Genomic DNA, 16,116 nt, shown 5'->3' with positions numbered 1-16,116 from the left:
ACTGGACTGCCAGGAAAGTCCCAAGGAACCCACATTTTTATTTTGCACTGAGTCTGGCAAATTATGTAGGTAGGCCTGGCCTTACCCAAATCTGGGAGTAGAGCAAGTTGATGGAAGAGTTTCTTAAATCATGTCCCACCTATATTAGGCTAATGGTAGAATTGTTTTGATCCCTCAGGTTATTGTTTCTGGAACTTTTCCTTAGAATTATTAGTCCTGTATCTGGGATTCTAGCAGAGACTGTATTCTTCTCTGGGAAGTTGGATGCAGGCTGGTTTGTACTAACAATTGTCAATGTATTCTTAATTTGGTTTCAGCTATTTGGATGGCTGTTTTGCAAAGTACATCCTGGTGCTGTTGTTTTTGCTGTGTTAGCAGCCATGTCGATACAAGGTTCAGCAAATCTGCAAACCCAGTGGAATATTGTAGGGGAGTTCAGCAATTTGCCGCAAGAAGAACTTATAGAATGGATTAAATATAGCACTAAACCAGGTAAAAAAAGGTCATATTATTTAGCTGTGGTTTTCCCTACAGTTTTATGTACAACTGCACAATCCTCAACCCAAGTTACTTCCAATGGTTTTACTTCCAGGAAAACTGTGGTTTTCCCTACAGTTTTATGTACAACTGCACAATCCTCAACGCAAGTTACTTTCAGTCTTTCTAAGCAGTCCTGCTTCTAGATTATCCAAAAAGAGAGAGATGTCAGTCTTGCTTATGTAGTTTGCAAAGGAAATGTTACATGTATTTTCTTAGTAGTTTATTTCTCTATTTTACATAAATTCTAATTTTTTTCAAAGTATATCCAAAGTTTTGCATGGCACATTTTAAAATAATTTATGTTATGCTTATTTTCCTAATTAATTTTTAATCTTAGCCCTTCACATTCCTTCTTGAAATGAACTCATGGAATGTGATATTTTATTCATGTATAGAAGGAGAGGTTTTTGTTGTCATCTGAGTATCAAGTGACTGAATATTAAATTATCTTCCAGAATTCCTAGTTGCTATAAAACTTCCCTAGTCAATTTGTTGCTTCTTTCCTAGAAGCAGGAAAAGACATTAAAGGCAAATGAAAGAAACAGAAATCCTCAGTGATGAGACATACGATGAGGCTTTATCTTCCAAGGAAAATAGTTTATCCAGGCTTGGTTGCTGACCACGATTTTATTAGCTACCTGACTTCATTCTGGTTCTGTCATTGAATCTTTATCATGATTCGGGCCTCAGCTTTTTCACCTGGGAAGTAACTGAGTTGACCAGAAGGAGACCCCTTGTCATGCTCACCAGGTGTCTTCCTAAGACCTTCCTTCCTGCTTTGCAGATGCAGTGTTTGCAGGTGCCATGCCCACAATGGCAAGTGTTAAACTCTCCGCACTTCGGCCCATTGTGAATCATCCACATTATGAAGATGCAGGTTTGAGGTTAGTACACAAATATCACATTGTTGAAAACAAATTTTTCTTAACAAATAGTGAGTGAGGGAACCAGCAAAATAATGAGAAGTGTTTCAAAAGGATATGGTGAACTGGGGTTTATAGAGTTTGGGGACAAAGAATGCTGAAATAAGATGGCTAAGTCCAATACAAACTGTTAAGGCCCCATAGGACAATAAAACTACAGTCTTTGGGGTTATCTTCTCTCCTAGGCAGCAAAAAGAAATCACCCCATGTCTGTTTTATACAGGTTACAGGGCTCCAGACACCCAGGTCCTTATTAGTTATCATCACCTTTAAGTTCCCCAGAAGATTCACTAGCCTATAGTTTTTATTAAGGTTTTCTTATAGGCTATTTTTCTTGAATTCTGAGGAGTCAGTTGAGATGGAATCCCATTCAAATAGGGTTTTTTTCTGATTTTCACCAATATAGCCTACTAGAATGATCTTGTTTTTTGGGGTTTTTTACTATTTTTTCATAAGTTAGAGTGCTGTGTTCTCTTTGTAAAGGAAATAGATTTAATTTTCGTGCAATTTCTAGGTTGGTCAGCTAGTCATTTCCTAAGTGATTGGTGAATCCTTATTAATATTTTGTGTAACAGCGAGACATACCTTTTATAAATAAAAAGCTTTTTCATTAAAAAATCAATTTTAGCAAACTAATTTCCAGAGCAATTGTGTTGAATAAGTTTAATTTTTTGTATTTTGTTTTATATTAAATTAGGAATAAAATGGAGAGCCATTTAATGCTAATTGTTTGTTCTCAAACTTAGGACTGTTGTACCTTTAAAGTAGTCCTGTAGTTGTGTCTGTGTAGCTCATACTCTTATTTGTGATAGAGTGATGGAGAACTTAAAACAAAAACAAGCACTCAAACAAACCAAAAGACTAAGTTTGGAAATGAAGGGATTCATTAAACTGAACTTTTTCTCTCAGGACTCTTGTGCTACTTGTGCTTTTTTCGACTGACTTCCCCAATGCCCCTTAGCAGGAACTCCTGTGAAGAATGTTCCCTTGACCTGATTCTTCTGTAGAGTGTCTCTTCTAGCTCCATTCAGTGCTTTTGTCCAGATAGGTTGATTGCATTCTTTTGATCTTGAAAATCTTCTGCCTAATTATTTTTCTTTAGAGCCAGAACGAAAATAGTATATTCAATGTATAGTCGAAAAGCAGCTGAAGAAGTGAAGCGAGAATTGATAAAGTTACAAGTGAATTACTACGTTCTGGAAGAGTCCTGGTGTATAAGAAGATCCAAGTGAGTACGCAATACAGTATTTTATATTCATAAGACATTAAAGTTAATTCACTTTCATGGCAAGTGCTTTACTAGTTGTATGTGTGAGATGTATATAATAGCAAAGTATAAGCAGAAAAAACTTTTTTGATAATTATTTGGAGTTTTTTCTTTTCTAGTCATTTTAAACATCTATTTATTTTTATAATGATTTACATGTGCACATTACCTTAAAGGTATTGGCACTTACTGATAATTTCCCAAATTGTTCATATTTGCCTTTGATGTTTTTTTGAGAAACTTTTATTTAAAGTTGGATGTATTTTCTTTCAAAAGACTTGTGGAGTCTGAAACCAAATAATGGAGAGTCTCATTATAATGAAGTCAGGCAGCTTTGTCCATACCACATCTCTGCACCATACCATATCCTGTGATAGATGGGACTCCTCCTCCCAGCATCAACTCAGAGTGAACTTCTTTCTTTCTGTTTTGCATCTTATCTGAGTGGGAAAATAATTAACCTTACCCCATAGTCTCTTGGGTTTATAGTTTTAAAAAGTATCTATTTCCACAGAGAAGTTCACTAAGCAGAGTAGAGCAATAAGAGTAAGATTTTAAAAGCAAATGTGAATTCTGAAGTTGACTATTTAGAAATGTTACACTTGGGTGACTAGACAGCAGATGATAGCTTGCTATTAAAATACCAGAGCATTCACCCCATGAGGAATACAGAAAGGAGTAGTTTTATCAGAAATCAAGGATATTTTATGGAATACTATTATTTTTAAAATTCTCACTACTCTTGAAGTAAACAGACGTCTCCAGGAGATTGCTGTATCTGTGGCTTAATCATACTCATTTACCATGTATTTCAACAATACACAAGGGTGTTAAGATGAAATGATTAAATATTGACATAGGAGTAAAAACAGTTCTGTGACACAGTACCTATCAAGCATTGCCCACAAGGAAACTCAAATAAATTTTTATTGTTGAATGATTTTCCATTGAATATGTCACAGGTGATTTGAATTTAATCAGGATCTACAGAAAATGTTATTGAGTCATAATTTAGAAAATGCTTTAAGTCTTTATGAACGTAAGAATATATGTGAAATTTATATACATAACCTTTAACTTCGTTATATAAATTTAGGACAAAAAGTCATAAGCATCTCTCATAACAATTTGATGAAGACACTGTAATAAATGAATGGTGGGCTGACATTTGTAGTCAGAAGGACTCAGTTTTTTGGCAGAGATTTCCACCAGCATTGGGATCTTCTTTACTGCCTTAGGGTTTACTCTCCGTCTCTCCAGTTCAGTGATGCCAGCCTGAAACACCTGTAGGTTACTGGAACATAAAAATTATTTCATGACCTTTTTTCCCCAAGCTAATGATGAACCTTGATTCAAGATTCTTCATTTTTTCCTAGACTCCTGCATAGTGTTTTGAATATGTGGAAATTGCAGAGGCTAAGGTGCTTCATTCTGAAAAAAAAAAGGGACTTCCCTGGTGGTGCAGTGGTTAAGAATCTGCCTGCCAGTGCAGGGGACATGGGTTCAATCCCTGGTCCGGGAAGATCCACATGCCGTGGAGCAACTAAGCCCGTTGATGTTGATGGAGCTAAGATGTTGATGGAGCTCCTTGGATTTGCATAGTTGTAGTAGTCTCATGTTCTGATGGGCAGAGCACTGGTTTTTGTACACAAGAAAGGATCAAAAGACAAATTTAGGAAGTATGGCAATAAATCTTGCACACTAAACAAAGTCAGCAGTAAATTAACTGGCTTCTGATCATCTGCATTTAGAGCTCACTTACAGGCATTAAGACTGAGAGTCGAGAGGGGTGGAGGTGTGTGCCGACTTCCCCCCTCTGGACCTTGACTTGCCCTTGTTGTATTTGTTGCAGCAGGAGTGGGGAGGGAGGAAGCTGAAGAAATGGCTTCCTCTCATCTGGTTTCCCTGCTCAGTTACTGAAAGAACACTATCTACTACAGGATTATAAGTCTCAGGAAATCTTAGACAGGTGCACTCTGCTTAAAGCTGGAGACAGAACACAGCTGTGCTTTCTGTCCTGACAGGGAAGCAGATGGAGGGCTCAGACAGAAGAGGAAAGGGAAGAAGGACTAATACTTAGCACATACCTTTGCAGTAGGAAGAACTGAGTTTCTGGCCAGAGAGCTCTCTAGCAGAATCGGGATCTTCTTTATTCCCTTGGCCCTCACTCTCCAATTCTGTCTGTTATGCCAGCCTGAGACAGCTGTATGTTACTGGAAAAGAAAGATACTGCAGAACAGGGGGAGCAAGTGGGGGAATTTAAATAGGAGAAGAAAGGGAAGAGGGACTAATATCTATCTGGAGCTTAAACTGTGCTCGGCACCTTGGTGGGCACTGTATTTATGTGCTCTCATTTACAAAGTGGCTTAATTGTATGCTTGATTATTCCTTAAATACTTGATACCCTGTGTTCAAATACGAGTAGGATAATATACTCAAATGCAAGTCGTAGATGAGTTTTTTTTTTTTTTTTTTTTTATGATGATGAAAGCTTGATGGTATTCACATTGCTTAATTTGTGTCATGCTTTATTTATTTATTTATTTATTTATTTATTTATTTATGGCTGTGTTGGGTCTTCGTTTCTGTGCGAGGGCTTTCTCTAGTTGTGGCAAGCGGGGGCCACTCTTCATCGCGGTGCGTGGGCCTCTCACTATCGCGGCCTCTCTTGTTGAGGAGCACAGGCTCCAGATGCGCAGGCTCAGTAATTGTGGCTCATGGGCTTAGTTACTCCGCGGCATGTGGGATCTTCCCAGACCAGGGCTCGAACCCATGTCCCCTGCATTGGCAGGCAGATTCTCAACCACTGCGCCACCAGGGAAGCCCCGTAGATGAGTTTTTAATTAACACCTTTTTTATTCTCAGTTCTCTGCTCTCTTTCTCGTTAATTCCCATAATAGAGTTGACATAAAATTAAAATACGTGAATTCAGAAGAAAATTATTCAGATTTTCACTAATGCCATTTTAAAGATGTAGCTGGCTGGCCTGGGGAAACTTCAGAAAACTCAGAAAAGGACTAAAGGATGTTAGAGCTCACAAAGGCAGCTCTTTGCCCTCTTCTTTTCCTGAAAGCAATTGAACTCAGTAGCTGGTATTTCATGTATATTTTACTCTCTACTATCATTGGCCTGCAGTGTAGTAACGGTTTGGCCTTAGTATGTGTGAGAAAATTAAAACGTAGAAAACCCAAGTTCAGTCATATTTTCGTACACTGGTAGAATCTAGTGTCGGCAAGGGTGTGCAAAAAAGTGTGCACTGAACACTCTTTGCAGGAACACTCACTGGTAATACCTTTTTGGGAGATAATTTGATAGAAACAAAGTGAAAATTGTATAGCCTGTTGACATAGTGATAGTGCTGCTTCTAGAAGTTTAGTTTACAGAAAAATATGGGCATAAAATTGTTTATATCAGCATTGTTTTATAATGACAAAATGAGAAACAATTAAAATATCCATCCATAAAAGAGTGGTTAAATAATTCATAGAAGTACTAGCATCTATGAAAAAGAATAAAGTAGGTCTTTATGAAATGCAACAATGACCACTTTTTATTGCTAAGTGAGGAGTCCCAGGTTAATCTTGTTTTTGTAAAAGCAACCCAGGAGCATCTGTGAATATAAATATGTCTGTGCCTATGTTTTTGTGTGCTTGTATGTCTGAACGTGAATAAAAAAGGTCTAGCAGCATGTATGCTGGATTGTTTATAGAAGCCACCTCTGAGAAACGGTGTTGGAGGTGACAGTGACTTTCACTTATTTATTTTGATAGGTTTATATTTTGACACATTTTGGGTGAAGGTTACCTTTAAATTAAAAATGTTATTGAAAAGGAGAAAGCATGTGCATTCCTGTCTACTGCTTGCCTCGTGGTGGAGAGCAGGGAAGTGGGACTGCCATTGGGAATAAAAGGGACTTGTTGGAAATGGTTTTTTCTCTTATAAAGAAAAGTGAAACAACTATGACAAAACATAAGCTGTTGCAAATCTCTATATAATTTTTCCTTGATTTTTCTGTTTTTTAATATTAAAAAAAAATAAACATTGTGAAATTCCTTTCACCTTTTTTGTTTTTATTGATATTTGGAAGAGTCCAAGCCAGTTGTCTTGTAAGAATGTCCCACATTTGGATTTGTCTAATTTATTCCACATGATTAGATTCAGTTTGGCAAAATTTGGCAAGAATAGTACATAGAAGGTGTGTACTTTCCATTATGTCACTTTGGTAGGTACCTGTCACTTTGTTCTATTATTGGTGATGCTAAGTTTGATCACTTGATTAAAGAATGTTCCCCAATTCTCTCCATTTTAAGGAGACAAATCTCCTTTATAATCAATAGCCTTTCACCAGGTAGTTCTTGCATCCACTTCTTATAATTCCCTGAATCAGTTATTACATTGGTGATGATAAAATAGTTAGGTAATATAGATTTGAAAGTAATATATCAGTTACTGATTAGGTGATCTTTGACGTTACTATTGTAATTGTTTTGGGGCACCATGTACTGTACCCATATAAGATGGCAAACTTGATGGGTGTGTGTGTGTCCTGACTGTTCCTCCAACCAGCCATTCCCCCCATCTCTCTCCCTCTCCTTGGGCCTCCCTATTTCCTGAGACACAGGCCAATTAATAACCTTTCAGTGGCCTCTAAGTGTTCAAGTGAAAGAGTTGCATGTCTCTCACTTTAAATCAAAAGTTAGAAATGATTAAGTTTAGTAAGGAAGGCATGTCAAAAGCCAAGATTGGCCAAAAGCTAGGTCTCTTGTGCCAAACAGTTAGCCATGTTGTGAATGCAAAGGAAAAGTTCTTGAAAGAAATTAGAAGTGCTACTCCAATGAATACATGAACGATAAGAAAGTGAAACAGCCTTATTGCTGATATGGAGAAAGTTTTAGTGGTCTGGATGGAAGATCAGACCAGTCACAACATTCCCTTAACCCGAAGCCTAATTCAGAGCAAGGCCCTAACTCTCTTCAGGTCTATGAAGGCTGAGAAGGTAAGGAAGCTGCAGAAGAAAAGTTTGAAACTATAGAGTTTGGTTCATGAGGTTTAAGGAAAGAAACCATCTCCATAACATCAAAGCGCAAGGTGAAATGGCAAGTGCTGATGTAGAAGCTGCAGCAAGTTATCCAGAAGATCTAGCTAAGATCATTAATGAAGGTGGCTACTCTAAACAACAGATTTTCAATGATGAAATAGCCTTCTATTGGAAGAAGATGCCATCTAGGACTTTCATAGCTAGAGAGGACAAGTCAATGCCTGGCTTCAAAGCTTCAAAGAACAGGCTGACTCTCTTATTAGAGTCTAAAGCAGCTGATGACTTGAAGTTGAAGCCAGTGCTCCATTTATCGTTCTGAAAATCCTAGGGCCCTTATGAATTATGCTAAACCTGTTTTGCCTGTGCTCTATAAATGGAACAACAGAGCCTGGATGACAGCACAACTGTTTATTTACAACATGGTTTACTGATTTTGTTAAGCCCGCTGTTGAGACCTACTGCTCGGAAAAAAGAGGTTCATTTCAAAATATGACTGCTCATTGACAATGCACCTGGTCACCCAAGAGCTCTGATGGATGTACAACAAGATTAATGTTGTTTTGATGCCTACTAATGCAACATCCATTCTGCAGCCCATGGATCAAGAGTAATTTCCATTTCCAAGTCTTATAATTTAAGAAATATACTTTATAAGGCTATAGCTGCCATAGCTAGTGATTCCTCTGATGGATCTGGGCAAAGTCAATTGAAAACCTTTTTGGAAAGGATCCACCATTCTAGAGATTCATGGGAAGAGCTCAAAGTCTCAACATTAGCAGGAGCCTGGAAGAAGCTGATTCCAGCCCTCATGGATGACTTTGAGGGGTTCAAGACATCAGTGGAGGAAGTAACTGCAGATGTGGTAGAAATAGCAAGACAACTAGAATTAGAAGTGGAGCCTGAAGGTGTGACTGAATTGCTGCAATCTCATGATAAAACTAATGGATGAGGAGTTACTTCTTATGCATAAGCAAAGAAAGTAATTTTTTGAGATGGAATCTACTCCTGGTGAAGATGCTGTGAAGATTGTTAAAATGACAACAAAGGATTTAGAATATTATATAAACTCAGCTGATAAAGCAGCAGCAGGGTTTGAGAGTACTGATTCCAATTTTGAAGGAAATTCTACTGTGAGTAAAACGCTGTCAAACAGCATTGCACGCTACAGAGAAATCATTCATGAAAGGAAGAGTCCATCAAGGTGGCAAACTTCATTATTGTCTTATTTTAAGAAATTGCCACGGCCACCCCAGCTGTCTGCAACCATCACCCTGATCAATCACTAGCCATCAACATCAAGGCAAGGCCCCCCACCAGTAAAAAGATTCTGAAGCCTTATCACTGAAGGCTCAGTGATGGTTAACGTTTTTTTAGCAATAAAGAATTTTTAAATTAAGGTATGTAATTCTACTGCACGCTTAATAGACTTCAATATAAACAGAACTTTTATATGCACTTGGAAACTAAAAAATCCGTGTAACTCACTTTTATTGCAATGTTTGCTTTATTGTGGTGGTCTGGAACCAAACCCGCGATCTCTCGGAGGTACGCCTGTATAATGTTCTGTGTCAGTATATTACCTCTGACTATGGTGCTTGATACAGTCTCTCCCTTAATCGCTTATGTCATGGGTACTTCCCATTTTACAAATGTGGAGAGTGAGACTGAGTGAACTACCCAACACCAAATTCTTGGTAAGTAGCTGAGGCAGAATTCAACTGAGATTTCTTACCCCACCACCTGAATTCATGTATATTATATGTCTCTTCTTTCTTTATAGTTACCTTCGCTGTGTTCACCTTGTTCTCAAGAGGATTTATGGTAGCTTACATAAATATAAACAACTATGATAGGATTCTTTTTAAAAAAACTAAGTAGAAAAAAATGACATGAGAGCAGGAACATAAAAAGTGTGTTCCTTTATCTGCCATTATAAAATGTACATTGATTTTTAATCTGCACATTAACTTTTCTAGGCCTGGTTGCAGTATGCCTGAAATCTGGGATGTGGAAGATCCTGCTAATGCTGGGAAACCTCCCTTATGTAACCTCTTAGTAAAGGAGTCCAAGCCTCACTTCACCACTGTATTCCAGAATAGTGTTTACAAAGTCTTAGAGGTTACAGAGGAATGACCGCTGCCTACAGAGAAGTCCACCAGTAATGGTTTTCATGTTTTGCTAATAACTCATGCCTTGTTTTTAATTCAAATCCCCAAAGCTTTTATAAGTAACTGTTTTCAAATGAAAAACGTCTTATTTGGTCAATTTGAATGTCATTCTGATTGTAAAAATACTTATACGTTTATCAGTTGGTTACTATTTCAATGCATCCCTTAAAATTTGCTATGCAAATGAGTATATGCTTGTACTTGACTTAAATATTTGTCCTAAAGTGAGCAAAGCTACCTGTATAAAAAATATGGTGGGTCGTGACAAGGGTGATATGAAAATATAGTCACTTTCGAACTGTTTAGGGGCTCATTTTACAGTTCGTGGACTATTGATGCCACTTGCTTTTTTCTCTGCGTTTTGCTCTTGTCTTTTGAACATTTCAGCGATTATTGTAAGTTCCTCAGTCAAGTCAGCCCCTGTCATCAACTTCAGTAAGAATAGATGGGGCAGACATGGGTATTTGCTATGTAGAACTCTGTTTGTTTCACTTCTTCACATTCTTTTGTTCTCTGTTGCTCTCGTTAATGAAGCATTTCCTGCCTGTTATTAAGCCAAGCTCTTGGACCTAGTCCTTAAGACCAAATTCCTGTTAACTACCAACCATGTGGCATTAGTGTGTGTGCGTGTGTCTGTCTGTCTGTCTGTCTGTCTTTCTCAATATTCTTTGTCAAATAAGTGCTATTTACACATTTAGTTGCTTATCAAGTACTTATTCTTGGTTTAAAAAATTTAATGACAATTGTGTATTTTTAGTATTATTCATTTTCAGTATTGTTCAAATGTTTATATTTTAATAACTTTAAACCACTTAAAATTTTTCATGTATAATTGTAGTCTTAAGAAAAACTATTTTGAACAACCACAAATATAATGCATCTAGAAACTAATGTATATTTGAGTAGACATAATTTATAGTGGAACAGTAGACTGTAGTATGTGGTAATTTTTCTTTTACTATTAAGATACAATAAAATATGACTAATTTTTTTGTCAAACAAGTAAATGAATAATGATAAGTGAATGGAGTTTTTATATTTTACTTTTAAAATTGCCTGTCTTTAATAAGACGAAGCCTTAAACCTTATGTTATAATTTTGGTTCCAGAAAGCATCATTTCAGTGTGAGGAATGAATATATTCAGCCTTCCTCTTTGTTTTTTTTCTTTCCTGTTTATTTTTATTTGGAAAATTTTCCAACCTGCTTTAAATTCCTAGTATGAATTTTTGTTTCTTAGAAGTTAATTTGTGTGAAATTAGATTCTTCAAAACAGTGAATCCTCATAGTTTTGAGAAATGGTTTTAAGATTTAACGTTCTAAGCAAACCATGACTCTGGTGGACTACACGTTTAATTACACAGTGTTCTCTTTATTAACCACAGGCAGATTAACCTCATTGTGGATTGTCCTTGAGACCTGAGTCCTCAGGGATGGTTTCCGGTGCCCACTCCGGGGAGCCAGTGAAGAGCTGTTCTCTTTCTGCCTTCTCACCAGAGCCCAAGGACAAGCCTGGTCTGGGGGAAGCACTAGCTTGCTTAGAGCAGACAGCTGCCGAGACAGCCTGGGCTGAGGACTGTGCAGCCCCCAGCCTGCCCCAGAGCCCGCCTTTCCCAGGGAGCCTCCTTCCAGCGGAGATTGTCAGTGTCTTCAGGTGCCTGCCCCCTTTTTCTCACTTACCGGGTGACTTATTTCTTGGTCTTTTGCCAGTTTCAGAAAACAAGGAAGCATCTGGGGAGTTGTGGATTAGGAGTAGAATTTGAGCAATGATGAAGCAATGCAGAAAAATGGCAAGTGGGCACTTGAGGTCGAGGAGGATGAGAAGCACCACGGGCAGGAAGAGCGGAAGTGTGTGCTCTGCTTTATTTGCCATTGTTTCTCTCGTAAATATGTTTTGTACATCCAGCAGTTACAATTTTTTAAAAAAAATTTTACTTTTAGTTATTCTCTATTCTTCCCACCTTTCAGTAATTCCTTTCCCAGTAAGTTCACATGTAATTATTTGGAATTCTATATAGGAAAAACATTAAAATACTGTTATAACTGTTTCATATGCTGGGAAAAGATAAAAGTAATCAAATTAGTTTTTTGTTTATTTTTTTCAGAAAACTCCTTTTGTAACAGTATTTATTGATGTAACTCCACCAGCAAGCTATGAGTATATTTTAGGCCAGTCAGTTTAGAACAGAGGCCTTGGGCTACACTGCACACTCAGCCTTGGTCACATCTGGTAGCAGCCGGTGCTGTAGATTTTGAATATCTTTTATGGCAGCACAGAGTAGTGGTAGGTTCGATATACATGACAAAATAGTATTAAAGCTCAGTATTTTATGCATTTTTAGCATTTAAAAATATTTTGCTTTAGTGTGAGGAAGGTTAGGATGGGCAAGGAAGTGATAAAATAGCTATTGCTATGACATAAAAAAAAACAAAGTTGGGGCAGTATTTCTATAAAAAGATAAGCCTCTAAAATTGCTTAGAAACAGCATAGTGTTAAAATAGAACAATGATATTAAGGAGAAAATGAAAGGATGTATCAGAAATAAAGTGATAATGCATAGGGGAATTGTATTTTTATGAATTTTATGCCAGTTTACATGTACTATATATGTTAAATAAAAAAGATCATGAAAAATATAGGAAGTGTTTTTTGATTGTTATTTTCATTTCCTCCTTGGCTGTGGACATGTTCAGCCTCATTCTGTAGTCAGATAACCATGAACTGGTTTGTGACAGATTGCAGTCCTGAATAAATGGGAAGGGTTAAAGGTCCATGAAACTACTTAGTCCTCTCCATCAGTGGTGGTATAGGTGTTAAGGTTCCCCATACTCTTCTTATATTTATGGCATTATACACTAACATTACTTTGTCATTTCCATCAAGGGACACAATCATTCTTTAAAGCCATATTTTGAGGTTAATTCCAGAATTGCTGAAACCTTTTTTTCATACATTAGATCTAAACCACAGTTTGGTCTCATGACATTTCCTAAATTATAGCTCCTTGTATTTGCTTGATATAAGCATCAACTTAGTTTTTTTTTGTTTGTTTGTTTTGTTTTTAATCTGCTTGGAGGAAAGACAGTTTAGCTTAATTCATGCCTGTATAATTAATTTTTTTACACAGTAACACCTTCATTCTCTGACATGTTTGAGGTCAGTTATTCTCAAATATAGTGTGCATCAGAATCACCTGGAGGGCTTGTTAAAACACAGATTGCTGCACCCCACCACAGAGGTTTCTGATTCAGTTGGCCTAAGGTGGTGCTATTTGATCTGAATGTTTGTGTCCCCAAAATTCATATGTTGAAATCCTAATCCCCAAGGAGATGATATTAGGATGTGGGACACTTGGGGGTGATTAGGTCATGAGGATGGAGCTCTCATGAATAAGATTAGTGCCCTTATAAAAGAGGCCCAAGAAAACTGCCTCCTCCTCCATCATGTGAGATCACAGCTACAAGGTACAATCTGTAAGCTAGGAAGTGGGCTCCCACCAGATGCTGAATCAGCTGGCACCTTGATCTTAGACTTCCACCCTCCAGAACTGTAAGAAATAAATTTCTGTTCTTAATAAGGTACTCAGTTTGTGGTATTTTGTTATAGTAGCCCCAAAGTAGTAAGTCAGGTAGGGCCCCCGAATTTGCATTCTAACCAGTTCTGAGATAATGCTGATGATGTTCCTGCAGGGACTGTACTTGAGAAAAGTGGCTCTAATGGATGGGAAGAGACTATCTGGAATCCTGGCCTCTAGAGGGTGCTCCATTCCTGACAGCACTTATCCCACCAGGACAGGCTAGAGGGTCCCTATACTGGGAACTGAATTTTACGGAGTCCTTTCTTTGTCTCTTAGGGAGCGTGCTTCAACGGAACTTGCAAGGAACAAAGAATAGATAAGGTGATTTTTAACCAAGAACAGATAAGGTAATTTTTAACCAGACACTAATACAGCTCACTTTCATTGTGTTTTCTGAATAGGTGGTATGGGTCATTTAAGTATTTTGAACTTGAACACTAGACCGGGCTTAGACCTGTTTCTTTTCAGTTCAGAGATGGAAAAAGAGTGAAATCATTTGAGATCAAATTTACTTTTGTAAAATTACATTGCCTAAAAGAAAATAGATATATTCAGTGATGTGTGTGGTTTTTAAAACTTCATTTTCCACTTTATTACTTTTGTTTGGCTCCAAAAATCCTTAGTCTTCTTCCTCTATTAGGGAGCAGTTAAGGATCAGCTCTAGTTCACAGATCACCTGCTTCTCTCTTCTGCCTTCCCTTTCTCCTTCCCCCAACTAGACCTTTCTAATTTAAATCCGTAAAATTGTTCCCTGTGCAGAAAAAGAGGAGGTGCTTTTGAACTTCATTACATTCTTTTTTTTTTTTTTTTTGGTATATATAAATTTATTTATTTATTTATTTATTTTTGGCTGTGTTGGGTCTTGGTTTCTGTGTGAGAGCTTTCTCTAGTTGCGGCGAGCGGGGACCACTCTTCATCGCGGTACGCGGGCCTCTCACTATCGTGGCCTCTCTTGTTGCGGAGCCCAGGCTCCAGATGTGCAGGCTCAGTAGTTGTGGCTCACGGGCCCAGTTGCTCCGCAGCATGTGGGATCTTCCCAAACCAGGGCTCGAACCCGTGTTCCCTGCATTGGCAGGCAGATTCTCAACCACTGTGCCACCAGGGAAGCCCCAAACTTCATTACATTCTTGAATTGATCTTTATTTCACAGTACTGTATCAGTACAAATACATTTTTACATTCAAAGTTAAAAAGGACATTAAGATATAGAAAAGTCTTGAAAACTCTTTCCTCTTACCTTTCCTCCCATGAGAGAGATTTTAAAATTCCGAATGAATGTGAGAGTTGAAGACTTTTTCTCTTAAGATTTTGAATCATTGTAGTGTAATTAAAAGGTAGATTTTTTTTTTTTTTTGTCAAGAGCTTAAGGTAGTATTGATATTGGCTCTGCTTTCAAAGCAATGCTTTCTGTACTTTTAAATCTAACCCAAAATTCTAATTAAGTAATGAGTTGTCAAAATGACTTTCAAATAAATGGTAGCACTATCGAGTATTCTGTTCATGCAGCATGTGCATTTAAATTCAGCATAATATAATTTCATTGATTTTTTAAAAGTAGCTGGACTTTTTTTCCCTGTATGCAGATTTAATACCTTGAAAGAAAGTTGAATGTAGCAGAATTATGCTCATTCAGTTGTTGTGCTGATTGCTTTTAAAGCTTTAGTACTTACCCATTTCTAAAAAAATAGAAAGAAGTGAAAATAAAAAATGACCATTTCTGAGAAGATTTGGCATCAGGCCATGAAAACTGATTTTTTAAAAATGGTGCCTGAAGGCCAGCTCTTCAGCTCAGCTTTATGGACACAGCTAACATCTCTGGTTCTGCCCCCCTGGGTGATGATGCCCCCTCTGGTCTTCACTCTTGGTATCTGCTTATTAACCAGAGTCCAGATTCAGAGGCCTCCCTCTTGCCCTAGAACATCCTCTTTCTAGGAAGTGCAGTTTGGTTATTCACTCCAAATCTATCATGAATTTGGCTTTTTCTAACAAAGACTATTTATGGCAGTCATCCTCAAACTTGTCTGTACGTTGTAAATAATTTGCGAAGCTTTGAAAATACTGAAACCTTTCCCTCACCTCCACAGATTGAGATTTAATCAGTCTAGGGTGTGTCCTAAGATTTGGAACTTTAAAAAAAGGCCCAAGTGATATTTTAGAACCAGACCTCTCTGCCTTACGTCTGTATGTCCACCCTTCCCATGTCTCTGCCCAATCGAATTAGAAACGGTAAGCAAGTTTCTCTCACACAGTCTCCTTTATTAATAATGATTGACTCTTTCTACTTTATGAATAATGGAATGTAGTGTTGAGTAGACTCTCTAAGGAAAGAATTCTGTGTTTGGTTAGAGATGAGTGCCATGGTGGCTGTGGGCGGCAGGAGAGTGGCAGCATAGGTATGTATATGTATAAACCCTGATTTGAGTGCCAGTGAGAAATGGGGATATAGCAGCCAACAAACAAAAAAACAAAAAGGAATAAAAAGAGACTAATTTAAAAATCACTTTGACATTTTAATATTAGTTGTGGAGAATCAGGTTTTTTTCTTTTTCGTGGAATGTGCTTTCTTGATCAGTTTTCATTTCAAGATACAACTCAACTCAAATG

At 37.5% G+C, this 16,116-nt stretch overlaps 1 protein-coding gene across 3 annotated transcripts in view; it reads left to right on the top strand.

The window, feature by feature from the left end:
• The window catches only part of DPY19L1 (dpy-19 like C-mannosyltransferase 1), a 245,109-nt gene that overhangs the window by 91,317 nt on the left and 137,676 nt on the right, over window positions 1–16,116 (top strand). For all 3 annotated transcript variants that reach the window (XM_082471750.1, XM_082471749.1, XM_082471748.1), the window contains exons 19-22: window positions 318–492; window positions 1,325–1,424; window positions 2,566–2,691; window positions 9,745–13,859. In XM_082471750.1, the coding sequence (XP_082327876.1) occupies window positions 318–492; window positions 1,325–1,424; window positions 2,566–2,691; window positions 9,745–9,901 (558 nt within the window). In that variant the 3' untranslated portion in view covers window positions 9,902–13,859. The remainder of the gene's footprint in view (window positions 1–317; window positions 493–1,324; window positions 1,425–2,565; window positions 2,692–9,744; window positions 13,860–16,116) is intronic.

This window comes from Balaenoptera physalus (assembly GCF_965194825.1).
Source record: "Balaenoptera physalus genome assembly, chromosome: 8".
Taxonomy (NCBI): Eukaryota; Metazoa; Chordata; class Mammalia; order Artiodactyla; family Balaenopteridae; genus Balaenoptera; species Balaenoptera physalus.
Note: the sequence above shows the minus strand (reverse complement) of the source record. Positions and strands in the feature narration are given on the sequence as shown.